The sequence below is a fragment of the Cynara cardunculus genome, assembly GCF_001531365.2.
Source record: "Cynara cardunculus var. scolymus isolate 2C chromosome LG 17, CcrdV1, whole genome shotgun sequence".
NCBI classification, from domain to species: Eukaryota; Viridiplantae; Streptophyta; class Magnoliopsida; order Asterales; family Asteraceae; genus Cynara; species Cynara cardunculus.
The window spans coordinates 24,040,407-24,056,018 of record NC_037544.1 but is presented as its reverse complement, the minus strand read 5'-3'; the positions used below and the strand labels follow the sequence as shown (position 1 = coordinate 24,056,018).

At 39.0% G+C, this 15,612-nt stretch overlaps 1 protein-coding gene across 2 annotated transcripts in view; it reads right to left on the bottom strand.

Annotated features, from left to right (window-relative positions):
- LOC112500756 (UPF0613 protein PB24D3.06c) overlaps window positions 1-15,612 on the bottom strand; it is a 45,853-nt gene that overhangs the window by 14,162 nt on the left and 16,079 nt on the right. For both annotated transcript variants that reach the window (XM_025104329.1, XM_025104330.1), the window contains exons 4-5: window positions 12,753-12,845; window positions 12,584-12,649 (exon numbers count right to left, since the gene is read on the bottom strand). In XM_025104329.1, coding sequence (XP_024960097.1) covers window positions 12,584-12,649; window positions 12,753-12,845 — 159 coding nt within the window. The remainder of the gene's footprint in view (window positions 1-12,583; window positions 12,650-12,752; window positions 12,846-15,612) is intronic.

Here is a 15,612-nt window from a genome sequence, read left to right as displayed (position 1 = left end):
ACAAATAAAACAATTAAGATAAGCATAAGATAGTTATATGTAAACTTGAGGACTTATGACTTATCCAAGACTTGCTTTATCTTTATCTTATTAATCTGTCCTCCTCTTTTTTCTTCTTGAATATGTCTGTATTACTCTGAATAAGGCTAAACCAAAGTAGACGATTGAGTTCTGATAACTAGTTGTAGCCTCAAAACCCTTGCGATACAATTATAGAATTAGGATTCTTTGGGCTAGCACCCAGTGTGAGTTCCAAGCGTGTTCGTGTGTGGACAATCAATAGAGGAAACCTGATTTGGTTTCTTAATGTTACATCAAAGTTTCAATTTCAACCACAAGGTAAATATTTTAAACACCTTATGGTTTGTGTAGATTCGTTTTAATTGTCAATGGATCCGGCTATGGATTTTATTTAGAATTTTTTTTCTAAACGTTTTTGTAACCGGGTTCTGTTTTTCCGCTGCGTTTTATCCAATTATTTTCGCAAACTAAAACCCAACAGTGGTATCAGAGCCACTTTCACAATTATTCCGATTAATCGGAAGTAGTTAAAATGGAATGTCATTAAACGAGGTTTTATTTTTAAAAGGATTTCGAAGAAATCAGTTGGGCCGGTTCTAATAAAATCGTATGGGCCGAGACTTCTTTTGGCTATAATTCTTTGGGCCTGTTTTTAAGCCATTTTAAATTAAAATGCTTGGGCCTATTACTAATTGAAAACTTGGTTTTTTAAATTTATATGATTGGGCTGGTTTTAAGTTAAAACTTTGGGCCGAATTTCGTTTAAAGTTAGGGCTGGTTTAAAATTAAATTATGGACTAATTAAAACCAAATATGTTATTTGGATTTTAATAAAAATCTTGTTAGATTTGATCTTTTAAAATCCCGATTAATTTCCATTGTTAATTATTTTTGTTTTTGGTCAATTATTTAATGTTTATTTAATTGTACCAACTTTTTTTGTTTTATATTATGTTTAATATTTATATTGTGTAATATAGGGATTGCCCCGCCGAGACCCGTGGTTGATTTATTTATTTATTTTTGTCGGAAAATTAAAATGTATTAATTGCATGGGTTGTAATTTTTAATTTTAATTTTCTAGATAGAACAAATTTAAATAGAATAGAATTCTGTTGTATTTATTTAAATCAACAAAGACGGCATTCCAAAGAAGATGGAAAGAAGATGGAGTCCCTGGAGTTCATCGAGATGGCGAGGCCAGTGGGAGCTTGAAGACGTCCTTAGTTTGACCGTGGTGGTTGTGTTGGCTCACAACACCACATTAGGGGCAAATCCATATATTATCTTGTGGTTGTTTATTTTGTGTTTGTTTTTTTTATTTGGTTATTGCTTTTATTATTACTATGATAATTGCAAAACGTTTTAAAAATCAAATGAAAAACAATTTCAAATCGGTAATTAAAATATGATATTTTAAAATGATAATGTTTATCAAAAATCAAACCAATTTTTACGGGTAAACTTTTAAAACAAAAGGATTTTAATTTTAGAGATAAAATCAAACGTTTTAAAAGTAATTAGAAAATGTTTTTTTTTTAATTTAAACCTTTCTAAAATCGAACTTGGATATTGTAGATTTCTACATCCACTCCAAACCCAGACGCAGCCACAAACAACTTGTCCCAATTTGCACTCCGGTCTGTCCTTGAAAAAAAAAAGTTGAACGAGACAAACTTCCTCGAATGGTTTCGCTTCTTAAGGGTTGTCCTTAAGCATGAAAAGAAGCTCTACGTTCTAGAAAACCACCCTCCAAACACTCCTGCTAGAACTGCATCCGCTGAAGTCAGGGGTGCCTTTGAAAGGCATTAGAATGACTCATTGGATGTAGCATGTCTCATTCTTGCCACTATGACTCCTGAGTTATTGAGTGATCATGAGGACATGACTGCTTGGGAAATAATTTCTTCATTGAGATCTATGTTCCAACAACAAGCCAGGCAAGAGAGATTTTGACACAGTCAGGGCATTGCATGCCTGTATGATGACCGAGGGTTCACCGGTCGGTACCTACGTCTTAAAATTGAAAGGGTATGTTTACCGATTAACCCGTCTTGGTTTCCCACTAAACAAGGAATTGGCAATCGACTTGGTTCTCAATTCCTTGCCTATATCATATGACCAGTTTGTTATGAACTATAATATGAATGGTTTAGAAAAGTCTCTCACAGAGCTTCACGGCATGCTTATAACTGCTGAGAGAAGTATTCCGATGTTGGAAATCCCTAAACCAAAAGAGGTTTTGATGATCAAGCCTAAAGGTGGGATAACTAAAAAAAGGAAGGGGGTAGCCAAGAGTAAAACTAAAGTTGGAAGCTCCAACAAAAACAAGGGCAAATGAAAGATTCCTGATGATGCAGTTTGCTTCAACTGCAACCAAAAGGGGCACTGGAAGAGAAACTGCCCAGCCCTACTGGCAGAGAATAGGAAGAAGGTTGACGCAACTGGAACTTCAGGTATGTTTACCATTGAGTTATTCATTTCTGACTGCGATTTCCGGGTATTGGACACCGGATGTGGTACACATATATGTACCACTTCACAGGGACTAAGAAGTGAAGAGATGATGAAACCAGGCCACATGGAACTGAGAATGGGCAATGGAGCTAAGGTAGCCGCTGTTGCTCAAGGCACATATGATATGGATCTGCCAAATGGCCTTACTTTATCACTTAGCAAGTGTTTATATGTACCTAGCATTACTAGGAACATAGTTTCGTTTTCTCAATTACAATAGACTGAATTTATGTTTACTTTCAGCAACAATACAATTTCAGCTTATCTTGACAATGTTTTGTACTTCGTGGCGAAACCACAGAATGATATTTATGAAATTGATATTCAAAATAGTTGTAATTATGAATCAATATACAATGTAAACAATAAACGGATCAAGCGAGACTTGAATCAAACTTATGGCATTGTCGTCTTGGACATATAAACAAGAAACGCATAGCCAAACTCCAGGCGGACTGAGTATTGGAATCATTGATGATTCATATGACACATGTGAGGCTTGTTTATTAGGAAAGATGACTAAGGCACCTTTTAAAGGTAAGCCTGAAAGAGCTACAGAACTTTTAGGAGTCATTCATACTGATGTATGTGGGCCTTTTAGTTCAGTCACAAGAAATGGACATCGCTACTTCCTAACATTTATTGATGACTTCAGTAGATACGGGTATGTTTACCTACCGAACAACAAATCTGAAAGCTTTGAAAAATTCAAAGAGTTTCAAAATGAAATAGAGAATCAACTTCGCAAGAAAATAAAAGTACTTTGGGCTGATCGAGGTCGTGAATATTTAAGCAAAGAGTTTATTGAACATCTAAGAGATTGTGGGATAGTATCCCAACTATCTCCTCCGGGAACACCACAACATAATGGTGTGTCCGAAAAGAGAAATAGAACCTTGTTCGACATGGTTCGCTCTATGATGAGTTGTACCACTCTGCCAAAGAGTTTCTGGGGATATGCCCTAGAAACAGCTGCCTGAATACTAAATAATACTTGCACAAATAGCTATATCAAATAGGAACTAAATTTTCGTCGTTTGTAGATCACTCGAATAAACCCCATCAGCGTATTTTTTTGTTTTACGCGCCCGTAACTCTTCCTCAGCCAGGATGGGGCAGTATAGCAAAGCTTTGGACTCCGCAAGAATTTGTCGATATTTCCAATTCAATCATCTTGTACAGATCGTTTATTAATCTACTATAACTATAGCATACCCCTGCACCAACCAAAAGGACCGTAAAGACTCCATATGAACTGTGAAGATCCCAAAACTGTCTTATATGAGAATATGGGGTTGTAATGCTTATGTTAAGCAAGAGGCTTCTAAAAAACTTGACCCGAGGTCTGAAAAATGCATCTTTGTGGGATATTCAAAAGAGACTATTAGATATTATTTCTACAGACCCAGCGAGAACAAAATCTTTGTTGCGCGACGCAGTGAGTTCTTAGAAAATGATTTTCTATCAAGAACCACAACGAGGAATACAGTAGATCTTGGGGAAACTCAAGAACCACAAGATGAGACAATGGTTGACCCTGACCAACAACGAGATGATCAACCTCAACAAGTTGTAGAGGAAAATGACGAGATACAAACAATTTGAAAATCATGTAGGAACCGTCTTGAGCATGAAAGATATGGTTATCTTATTGAAAATGACATGGTTCATGATGAACCAGTTACCTACCAGGAGGAAGCCGTATCAGGTTTGGAATCTGATAAATGGCATGATGCCATAAGGCCGAAATACAATCCATGGCAGATAACCAAGTTTGGAACTTGGTAGATGCACCTGTCGGCTGCAAAATCGTAGGATGCAAATGGGTATTCAAAAAGAAAACTGACATGGATGGGATTGTACATACCTATAAAGCTAGGTTGGTAGCAAAAGGTTTCACACAGACTCAAGGAGTAGATTATGATGAAACCTTTTCTCCAGTAGCTATGATAAAATCGATCGGGATCCTACTTGCCATAGTTGCATATCATGAAAATAGATATAGCAAATGGATGTTAAAACCGCATTCCTTAACAGATCGTTAAACGAGGACATGTATATGGTACAACCAGAAGGTTTTAAACATCCAAAGTATCCTGGTAAGGTATGTAAATTGTAGAAGTCTATATATGGACTGAAGCAAGCATCTCGTAGTTGGAACCTTCGTTTTGACGAGAAAATCAAGGAATTTGGTTTCATAATAAAACGAAGATGAACCTTGTGTATACAAGAAGGTCAGTGGGAGCATAATAGTATCATCAGAAACAACATCCCAACACTTAAGGAAGTAAAAACATGGTTAGGGAAATGTTTCGCGATGAAGGATTTAGGAGAGGCAACATACATTTTTGGCATAAAGATCTATCGTAATAGATCTAAGCGCTTAATTGGATTAAGCCAAAGTACATACATTGACAAAATCTTGAAACGCTTCAAGATGGAGGGTTCCAAGAGAGGAAACTTGCCAATGGTACACGGCATACAACTAAGTAGAACTCAATGTCCTAGTACTAAAGAGGACATGAACCGCATGAAGGGTGTTCCCTATGCTTCAGCCATCGGTTCAATAATATATGTCATGCTATGTACTAGACCGGACTTATCGTATGCTTTAAGCATGACGAGCAGATATCAGTCAAACCCAGGTGATGCTCATTGGGTGGCTGTAAAGAATATCCTGAAATACCTAAGAAGAACTAAGGATATGTTTTTACTGTACAAAGGTGAAGAAAGAGATTTTTATATCCAAGGATACACAGATGCTAGTTTCCAGACCGACCGTGATGACTTTAAATCACAATCGGGATATGTGTTTGTGTTAAACAGAGGTGCTGTGAGTTGGAAGAGCTACAAACAAAGCACTATAGCAGACTCAACTACAGAATCAGAGTACATTGCAGCGTCAGACGCTGCAAAGGAAGCTGTTTGGATGAAGAAATTCGTCTCTAACCTTGGGGTAGTTCCTTGCATATGTGACCCTGTCGAGATCTATTGCGACAACGAGGGTGCCATAGCTCAAGCAAAAGAACCAAGGTCACATCAGCACTCTAAGCATATACTAAGAAGATATCACCTGATTCGTGAAATTATTGATCGAGGTGATGTAAAGATATGTAAAGTTCGATCAGAAGAAAATCCAGCAGATCCTCTCACCAAGCCTTTGAGTCAAAACAAGCATGATGCTCATACTAATTCGATAGGCTTGAGGTTCTGTAATACATTAGTATAATGGATCTTAGCAGTAGACTTTAATTATTTGAACGATAAACAGTTATGTTTTATATGTTTTGGCATATTGGATATGGGTATTTACATTAAACATTATTGTGTTCTATTTTTGCACGTTTAAGTATCCTTAAATAAAATGATGATCATATTATTTAGAATTGTCCTTGACCAATTATTACTAGGGCACTAGTAATAAATCAAGGTCATTGTGAAGTTTGGTCATAGTCCAAGTTGGAAGCACAATGAGTGCAACCAGAGTCACATGCACTTGTCAGAGACAAGTGTTGGATAAGACCCACCTCATAGATCGACGTCATAAGGTGAGTCTTGAAATAAGTAAACTTTCTTATCCTTAGACATGAGATGTACATTGGTACCCGATGCATAAAAAGTGTTATGCTTTGATATAGTTTAAAGTTACCCTTAACCGGGTGATCATAAGGACTATGTTGGGCATAACATAGATAGTGTATAAGTCGTGTACATGCAAAATGGGATTTGCTCCTTTCAAGATGAGAGATATTTTTGGGCCCCTCGATGACACAATTTGATTAAAATGGCCATGGAATGATGTATTGGTTGAACCAATAGCACCAGTCTAATCAAGACGTGTTAGGATCGACAAATAGAATTTTGAACTATAAAGGATGAGCAAGATCTATGCCTTAGAAGTTCAATTCAAATATCGTGAAGCAAAGGGATGATGAATGACTCCAGTATATGATTGATTGGATCAATCAAATTTCTAGAAGAAAAGCACATTTACATAGCGTTGGGGGCAGTGACGTGTTGCTAGACGCTTACCACTGTCTGTGTTACAGTGTGTCATGTGTAAGTGGGAGAATGTAAGTTGTATGTTATACCCATGACACGTGTCACCCAGATACACTGCCAACGAGCCATGTAAACCTAAAGGGTCACACACAAAGAACACGTATGCTTCCACTAAAGAAAGAATCTAAACATGTGTACCGTTTTGTGATTATTATAATTACAGGGTTTTAATCTATAAATATGTATATAATTATCTTAAACGTTTTTAGATAATTATAATCAATCTCGAAGACTGACCATGTAAATAAGGCTTAGGGGCTAAACCAAAGTAGACGATTGAGTTCTGATGACTAGTTGTAGCCTCAAAACCCTTACGATACAATTATAGAATTAGGATTCTTTGGGCTAGCACCCGGTGGGAGTTCCAAGCGTGTTCGTGTGTGGACAACCGATAGAGGAAACCAGATTTGGTTTCTTAGTGCTACATCAAAGTTTCAATTTTAACCACAAGGTAAATATATTAAACACCCCATGATTTGTGTAGACTCGTTTTAATTGTCAATGGATCCGGCTTTGAGTTTTATTTAGAATTTTTTTTCTAAACGTTTTTGTAACCGGGTTCTGTTTTTCCGCTGCGTTTTATCCGGTTATTTTCGCAAACTAAAACCCAACAGAGAGACATGAAACACTGGATGTAGTCGTGTAGATGTTGGCAATTCCAAGCGATAAGCCACCCTTCCCACCTTGCCTACCACTTTAAATGGTCCATAAAAACACGTGGACAGCTTTCGGTTGTTGCTTTTCCTTAAAGAATTTTGTCGGTAAGGCCTAAGCTTCAAGAAAACCATATCTCTGTCGTCAAAATTTACCTCCTTCCTATGCCCAGCAGCCTGTTGTTTCATTTTGTGTTGTGCTTGCATTAAGAACATTCGTAGCAAATCAATCTCATCATCTCTGTCTTTAACATTTGCTCTACGGCTGGAACAATGGTTGAGCCTTCTTTAATTCGTAATATTGTTGGAGCATCTCTCCCATATAATGCTTTAAACGGTGACAATGAATGGAGCTGTGATACGTAGTATTGTACCAATATTCATCCCATGCCAGCCACCTCTTCCATAGTCGTGACTTGTCTGACGTAAAACACCGTAAGTACTGCTCAATGTTGTGGTTGACAACTTCCGTTTGTTCGTCGGACTGTGGATGATATGCAGTGGTGAACTTTAATTCGTACCTTGTAATCAGAAAATCTCCTTCCAAAAACTGCTAAGAAAAACCCTATCCCTATCCGTGATCACCGAGTTCGGAATGCCATGCAGTTTAACAATCTCCCATATAAAAACTGCGGCTATTGTTGCTGCTGAAAATGGGTGTTTTAATGGAATGAAGTGAGCGTATTTGCTTAACCGATCGACTACCACCATAATTGTATCCATGCCCTCCGATTTTGGTAGTCCTATAAAATCCATAGCCAATTCCTCTCATACCATTTGCGGTAGTGGAATTGGTTGCAACAAACCAGCAGATGTTCCACTTAGGTTTTTATTTCTTTGACAGACCTCACACTTCTTGACCCATTCCCTTATATCTCCCATCATGCCCACCTAAAACAATTCAGAGACTATTTTTTGATACGTTCTCTCCTCCACAGAATGTCCCCCCATTGGTGATGCATGAAATTCCTCCAAAATGATAGAAATCAGTCGTGATAACTTCAAGATTACCAACCTATCCTTGTACCATAATAAACCTTGCCTTACTTCAAATCCTGTGTGCGCCCCTTCTTGTGATTGTAGCTCGAACATTACCCAATTTAGAAATGAATCATTGGGTATTTCCTTTTTGATTGTCTCTCATTGTCTCTATGGAGGTCCGCCCATTGTAGAGCACTCTATGTCTCTTCTTGATAGTGCATCTGCTGCTTGGTTTGTCTTTCCTGCCTCGTAAATGATTTCAAACTCGTACCCCAAAAGCTTGGTTAACCACTTCTGGTATTGTGGTTCCACCAACCTTTGCTCCAATAAAAACTCCAAGCTTTGTTGGTCTGTCCTTACAACGAACTTCCTTCTAATCAAGTACGATCGCCACTTTGTTACAGCAAATACGATAGCCATGAGTTCCTTCTCATATATGTGTTTTTGTCGAGCAACATGACCCAAAACTTGGTTGTGGTATGCGATCGGCTGTCCCGCTTGCATTAATATCGCCCCAACGCCCTGGCCCGATGCGTCTATTTCAATTTCAAATGGCTGACTAAAATCTGGCAACTTCAAAACTGGGGCTGAAGTCAATGCCTTCTTTAATTCTTTGAAGGCCACATCAGCTGCCTTTTGCCACTTGAATCCTTGTTTCTTCAACAAATCCGTTAAAGGCCTTGCAATATGCCCGTACCCCTTGATGAATTTTCTGTAGTACCCGGTTAAACCCAAAAATCCCCTTAGTTGTGCTACAGTTTTTGGTGTTGGCAATTTGAGCATTGCCTAAACTTTTGTCATATCCATGGACACCCCCTTTTTTGAGACCACGTGCCCTAAATATACTAGTTCTTCTTGGCCGAACTCTCACTTTTTCCTATGCACATAAAAGTTGCAATAGCACCTTAAAGACCTCCCTTAAGTGCTTTACATGATCACTTTCGTCCCTATTGTACACCAGAATATCGTCAAAAAATACCAGCACGAATTTTCTTAAAAAAGGTTGAAATATACGTTCATCGGTGCTTGAAATGTGGACGGAGCGTTGAATAGGCCGAAGGCATAACCCAAAACTCGTAGTGGCCTTCATGTGTTCTAAAAGCAGTCTTGTGTACGTCCTCCTTTATTCTGATTTGGTGATGGCCAGATTTAAGATCCGGTTTTGAAAAATAAGCAACCCCATGTAATTCATCTAGCAACTCCTCAATTATCGGGATTGGAAATTTGTCTGATCCTGTATTTTTATTCAAAGCTCTTAGTGTCTTCATCATCGATTTTAATGATACTAGGGATCTGCCAAGAGCTGGATTTCCTTTTAAGGTTAGGGTTTTCCCTCCCTTTTTGAATCTCATAACCTGGTTTTGCCAATTCACCCATGTTGGTGCCAGTGAGGCCAACCATTTAACGCCTAAATTAATGGGCAAAAATTCTTCCACAACTTCAATTAGTTGCATACTTAGCTTCACCCCTTGACATACTCCCCGTCCCATCATGGCTTCTCCCGCTCCTGTTGAGATATCATATTCGTCAATGATTCTTGTAGATAACCCGAGTTTCTCAACTAACATCGTGGCTAAAAAATTGTGGGAAGCCCCGCCGTCAATTAAAACAACTACCTTTTGGCCTTCAACCTCTCCTTCTAGCTTCATACTTCATAATCTTCGTTATTGACAATCCCACTATTGAATTCAATGATACTTCCACTTCTCCTCCCGTTTCTATCCCCGCCAATTCTGTCATCCCCCCCCCCCCCCATTTTCGCGTCTTCATCGACATTGTACTCTTCCGCCTCTTGCACCAACAACAAACTAAGCTCCTGCTTTTTGCATCGGTGACCCCGAGAATACTTCTCATCATACCTGTAACATAAACCTTGAGCCCTACGTTGTTGAAGTTGTTGATCGGACAACCTTCTGAATTCTCCGACAGATTTTCCTCTTTGTCCACTACTCTTGTTGGAGAGTTCAACAAATACCTTGTTTCCCACAGATCCTTCTCCATTACGCTTGTTCAACCAGCTATCTTTTGGGTTATTTATTTTTGCTAAAATCATGTTTTTTCTCTCTCCTCTGAGCTAGTTCCATGGCCTTTGCCAATCCCACCGATGTGAGAGTGCGGACTTCTACCCTGATTTGTGGACTCAACCCGTTTAAGAATTGACTAACAAAAACTTCATCTGGAATCCCTTCTAACGGGGCTGTCAACATAACAAACCTTATTTTGTATTCTACCACCGTGCCGTCTTGCTTAACGGCCAAGAATTGCCATAAACATCCCTCCCCCGCTGGTCTAAACTGATGAAGCAGTAATGTTTTTAATTCTTCCCATAGCCTAATGGGTCTCCTCTTATTCTCCCACTGGAACCACAGCAAGGCGTCACCCTCAAAAGCAATGACCGAGACTTCTAGTTTTTCTTCATTGGTTAGTTTATTAAGAGGGAAATACCTTTCATCCCTCAATATCCAACCGTCTGGGTTTGTCCCTTCGAAACAGGTAACTCTAGTTTCCTCCCTCTTACCGCAAGAAACCGACCAGTATCGTAGTTTTTGTCTACGTGATAGTCCGCCTTTTTTGGTTGTCCATTGTCTTCGCTTTCATCCTCTCCCCCGCTCTTCTCTGCTCTCCTAAGTGCTTCGTCTTGCGATATCAACATTGTTTCCATTTGTTTGATCACTTTCTGCATGTCGTCCTTCAACGAGTTCACCTCCGCTTGGACCGTTCCCAAGCTTCCCTCCACCTCGTCTATCCTCAATGTTGTTGATCGAGTCATTATCGCGTGAATAGTAATCGTTAACAGTGAACAGTGATCATAACCGGTGATTCGTGAATAGTGAACAGTAATCGTGAACAGTAATCGTGGATAGTAACACGATTACTAATCCAAAACAGCGGCGGTATGCTTTGATACCAATTTGATAAGAGTTGATAAAAGGTTGCCAAAATTAGAGTATTAAAACCCTACAGCTTTCGAGAGGTTGCAGTCTCTCCCTATTCAATTGTAGAGAATTGAATTATAATTAATTGATCTATATTGCAAAAAGGTAAACAATGAAGGTATTTAAACTAATAAGTAAAAGACTACTAGAATAACATGAATCCTAGAGAAAAACAATTAAAACAATTAAGATAAATTTAAGATAGTTATATATAAACTCGAGGACTTATGACTTATCCAAGACTTGCTTTATCTTTATCTTATTAATATGCCCTCCTCTCTTTCCTTCTTGAATATGTCTTTATGCTCTGAAGTCTATCCGAAACCTCATAGGCCCATCCTCTATCAGAAACTTTCACAACCATTTCCACAATATACTTCATTGATATAAATTGATCTAGGAAGACAATTTCAATATGGGGACAAAAGAAAAATGTGTCTAGGTTGAACAAAATAACAAGGTTCCATAGGATATATTGCTCAGCACTCCCAAGACAGTTGCCCATATTTGGAGTAATAATTTGAGTATTTAATAATTTCAATACAAAGAATATTCTCTAAATCAACCTTAATAAGGCTTGGCCCTATTTAGAACCAGGCATGCAGTTTATAATTTACAAAACTGATGTGGTTCGAAGCTTAACATCTGAAATATTATCAGCTCAACAAACTCCAAAAATAAAAGGAAATTTTTCACGATCTGCATACTGTTCTAGAAAAGGCCTTTCATTTTCACGCTTCAGATTTGCATAGACAACAGATTATCCTGCATCTAATGGTTGCTCATGTTAGGTGAAGTTGATCTCAGTGACTCCAGCAAGAAGATGTTCAACAAGTTTGGTGTTGAAATCTCCCATACTGTAGGCTGGTTTATTTTGTACATATAATTATCAATCGGAGAAGAGAAGACGATAAAAGGATGATATAAATTGGAGTATCAAAGGTGAACTGTATTTGTCTGAAGCAATAGAGATCGAATGGCTACAGATAACTCCAGAAATCCGAGAAGCTGTTATCTCCCAGGCTAACGTTTTAACTTAGGTATACAAATCAGATGCTTGGCTATGTGCTTGCGTATTTTTATTTATACCTACCAATTGCAAAGGACTAATAATAGCAACTAACATAAACTTCGGTCCAAACTCTATGTGCAGACCCTTCTACAATACGTGAATCTAATTGGTGGCCTATAATCAGGCGCAATGAAAGGAATCTACAATTACGTTCAAGAAAGATAGGAAGTGTATTTAGGGAAAGTAAAGTAGATTCGTATACAAGAAAATTGTAGATGACGTACTGAAGGAAATAACTCAAACAAACTACAAGAACACTCACTTTCCACATGAAGAACCATTCAATTATACAATGCCCAGACCATTCACATAAAAACCCAGTTGCATGGAGGAAGTGATACCTGTAAAATAGCAGCACGAACAGCTCTAGAGCATGCTGCATTGGTACGCATGTAATGAACAATATCCTATTAAAAAAATCATGCAAGTAATTCATATAAGCTCTTCTACCTGATTTTGGGCAATATGCATAATATATGCAAGTTTAAGAGAGAATGCAAAAGCACTTACTTGGCAGCCTGTACTATGCCCAAGCAGCACAACACCTTCTGAATCTTCTTTGTTTATCAAGTGATTAATCAACTGATCAAGCTCAAGGGCATCCTGCAATAAAAGTATCAAGACAGAAGCAAAAACAGGATTTAATGGAATTAATAGTGAAGAAACAAATAATTGACCTATAGCATCCTTAAACATAGTATCAAAGAAAATAGCAGGACTTCACAGGCTTAAGAGATAATGAAACAAATAACTGATATAACACACATAAAGACACAAAGATTGATACTTCTCCATCTAAGAGAATATAAAAATTACTCAAGAAGATGGAAAACTTATCTAAGGACTTTGTGGAAAGCCTACAAACTGACGCATAGGACTCACCCTTTACATGGGAACAGAAAGGAGAAACATAGCATGTCACAAGAGCAAGGCGAGGTTTGGAATTCCCAACATCAGAAGGGTACAACACCCTGTTGTAGTTATCGATCGTTAAACAAAGTACAACCACTTTATCAAGTTGAAACATCCTTTTACAGCTCAGACCGTCGCTCGAGTGTTTGTAAAAGAAGTGATAAGACTACATGGCATACCGAAATCCATTGTATCGGATCGGGGGGAGGTCTACGTCAACAATTTTTGGGAAGAATTATGGTGTTTGCAAGGCACTAGACTGAACTATAGTACGGCTTATCCCCCGAGAAGTTATGGCAGACGGAGGTGGTTAATAGGTGTGTTCTAACATACCTCCATTGCTTCGCCGGAGCACAACCAAGGAAATGGGTAGTTTGGCTACCACAGGCAGGGTATTGAAATATGTCCTTCCATTCGGCTGGTAAAGCAACTCCATTTCAGCTGTTGTATGGACGAGAACCACCCTGCATCGTGCCTTTTCCAATAGGAGAGCCGACCAACGCAGCCGTGGATCAGCTTTCAATGGATTGTGACAAGATGAAAGAAGAGCTACGGCGGCAGCTGTTACGAGCCCAACAACGAATGAAGGACTCAGCGGACCAACACGGTTGAGACATTGAGTTTGATGTCGGTACAAAAGTTACTTAAAAATGCGAACCGTATAGACAATCGACCATAGAGGGAACCAATAACGTGAAGTTGGTACCCTGATATTTATGGACACTTTGTGGTGACTGAACAAGTCGGCAAGGTTGCGTATCATCTACAACTACCACCAGAGAGTGCTATTCATCCGGTGTTCCATGTTTCTCAACTGAAAGCTGCTGTGGGAGATCACGTTGACTCAGTACCGTTACCGATGACCTTAGGCACCGATTGGGAGTTGAACACCGAACCAGAAACGTTGAAAGTGGTTCGTTTTCGACAAAATAATGAGGTGGAGGTGTTAATCGAATGGAAAGGACTACCGGAACGGGACGACACCTGGGAGCCTTACAAAGTCATTTACCAACAATTTCCTTCGTTTCACCTTGAGGACAAGGTGACTCATTGGGGGAAATATTGATAAGCCACCAATAGTCAAAACGTATTCTAGAAAGAAAGGGAGAGATACGGGTTTAAAAAATGGAAGTTTGCTCTAATGGGGAAAGGGTAGGAAGGTCTTTTTCTATTTTCATTTGAATTGGTTAGGAGTTGGAATAAAATGAGGGTGAAAGAAGGACTGGTATGTTATTTTTCTGTGAGATTTCTCACTGTCGAGAGAACCTAGCTCTCGAGCTCGCTAAATCCAGGCTGATCTTCTCTATAATTGTGATTTCCTATTACGATCCAATAGCAACCTTTTGGCACTTATCAAAATTGAAGGAGAAGATGAATGAAGATCAAGTAGTTGCCTATAGTAGATGAACCTACAAGATGCATGCCTTGAAATTTTGGACAAGACGTGCCAAGCAAACCTCTTAATGGTTAATTGAAGGTATGTCTCTTAACCAATCAGCCTTGCAAGAGGTTATTTTTTTAGCAAACAGCTTTACATCTGACAGATTGAGATGTCTATTCTCGTTAAGCCCATATAGATGCAACTGAAGATTTATATGGGCACACATCTGAGCCGGTGAAAGGAAAGAGCAAGATGTCCTTCCCTGCAGCTTCTCTTGTGCTCAGTTCACCTAGCATGTGTTAGGACAAACGTTACACACGCAATACGCACAACCCTACGCACAACCCAAAAACAAGAGAAGAACACAAGAATTTACGTGGTTCACACGATCAGATTGATCGTGCTAGTCCACAGGGGGCAACTAGGTTTTTCTTTATTTAGGTGCTACAAATGTTTACAAGTACAATGAGATTAATATATATAGACAAACATAATTAGGGTTATCTCCTAATAAGGAAACTAGGGTAGAGACTAGGGCCGGCTCCTTTTGGGCTAGGGCCGGCTCCTTACTTTATGCCTCCTCCCTTTTGTCTAACTTAGTAGACCGAAGCCTACATTCCAACAATCTCCCACTTGGAGGCTTCGAAACACGTTCACCTGCACTCCTCAGAACTTCTGTAAACACCAACCGAGCTTGAGCTCCCCTAGTTGCCACCTGCCTTCTCAACATTATTCCTGAACGCCGGCTGAAGTCATACAGAACTTCAGCTTATCCAGCGTCACAGACTTGGTGAACATGTCTGCTGGATTCTTTGCACCTGAGATATTCTTCAAGTTCATCGTACCATCACTGATCAGTCCTCTGACAAAGTGATACCTCATCCCAATGTGCTTTGTTTTCCCATGATAGACTGGATTTTTAGCAAGTTTCACTGCACTCTCATTGTCACAGTGTAACGAGTAATCAGCTTGCTTTTTCCCAAGTTCTTCAAGAAAAGTCTTTAACCATACTAGCTCTTTACTGGCTTCAGCAACTACCATGTATTCAGCTTCTGTTGTTGATAAGGCCACACTTTT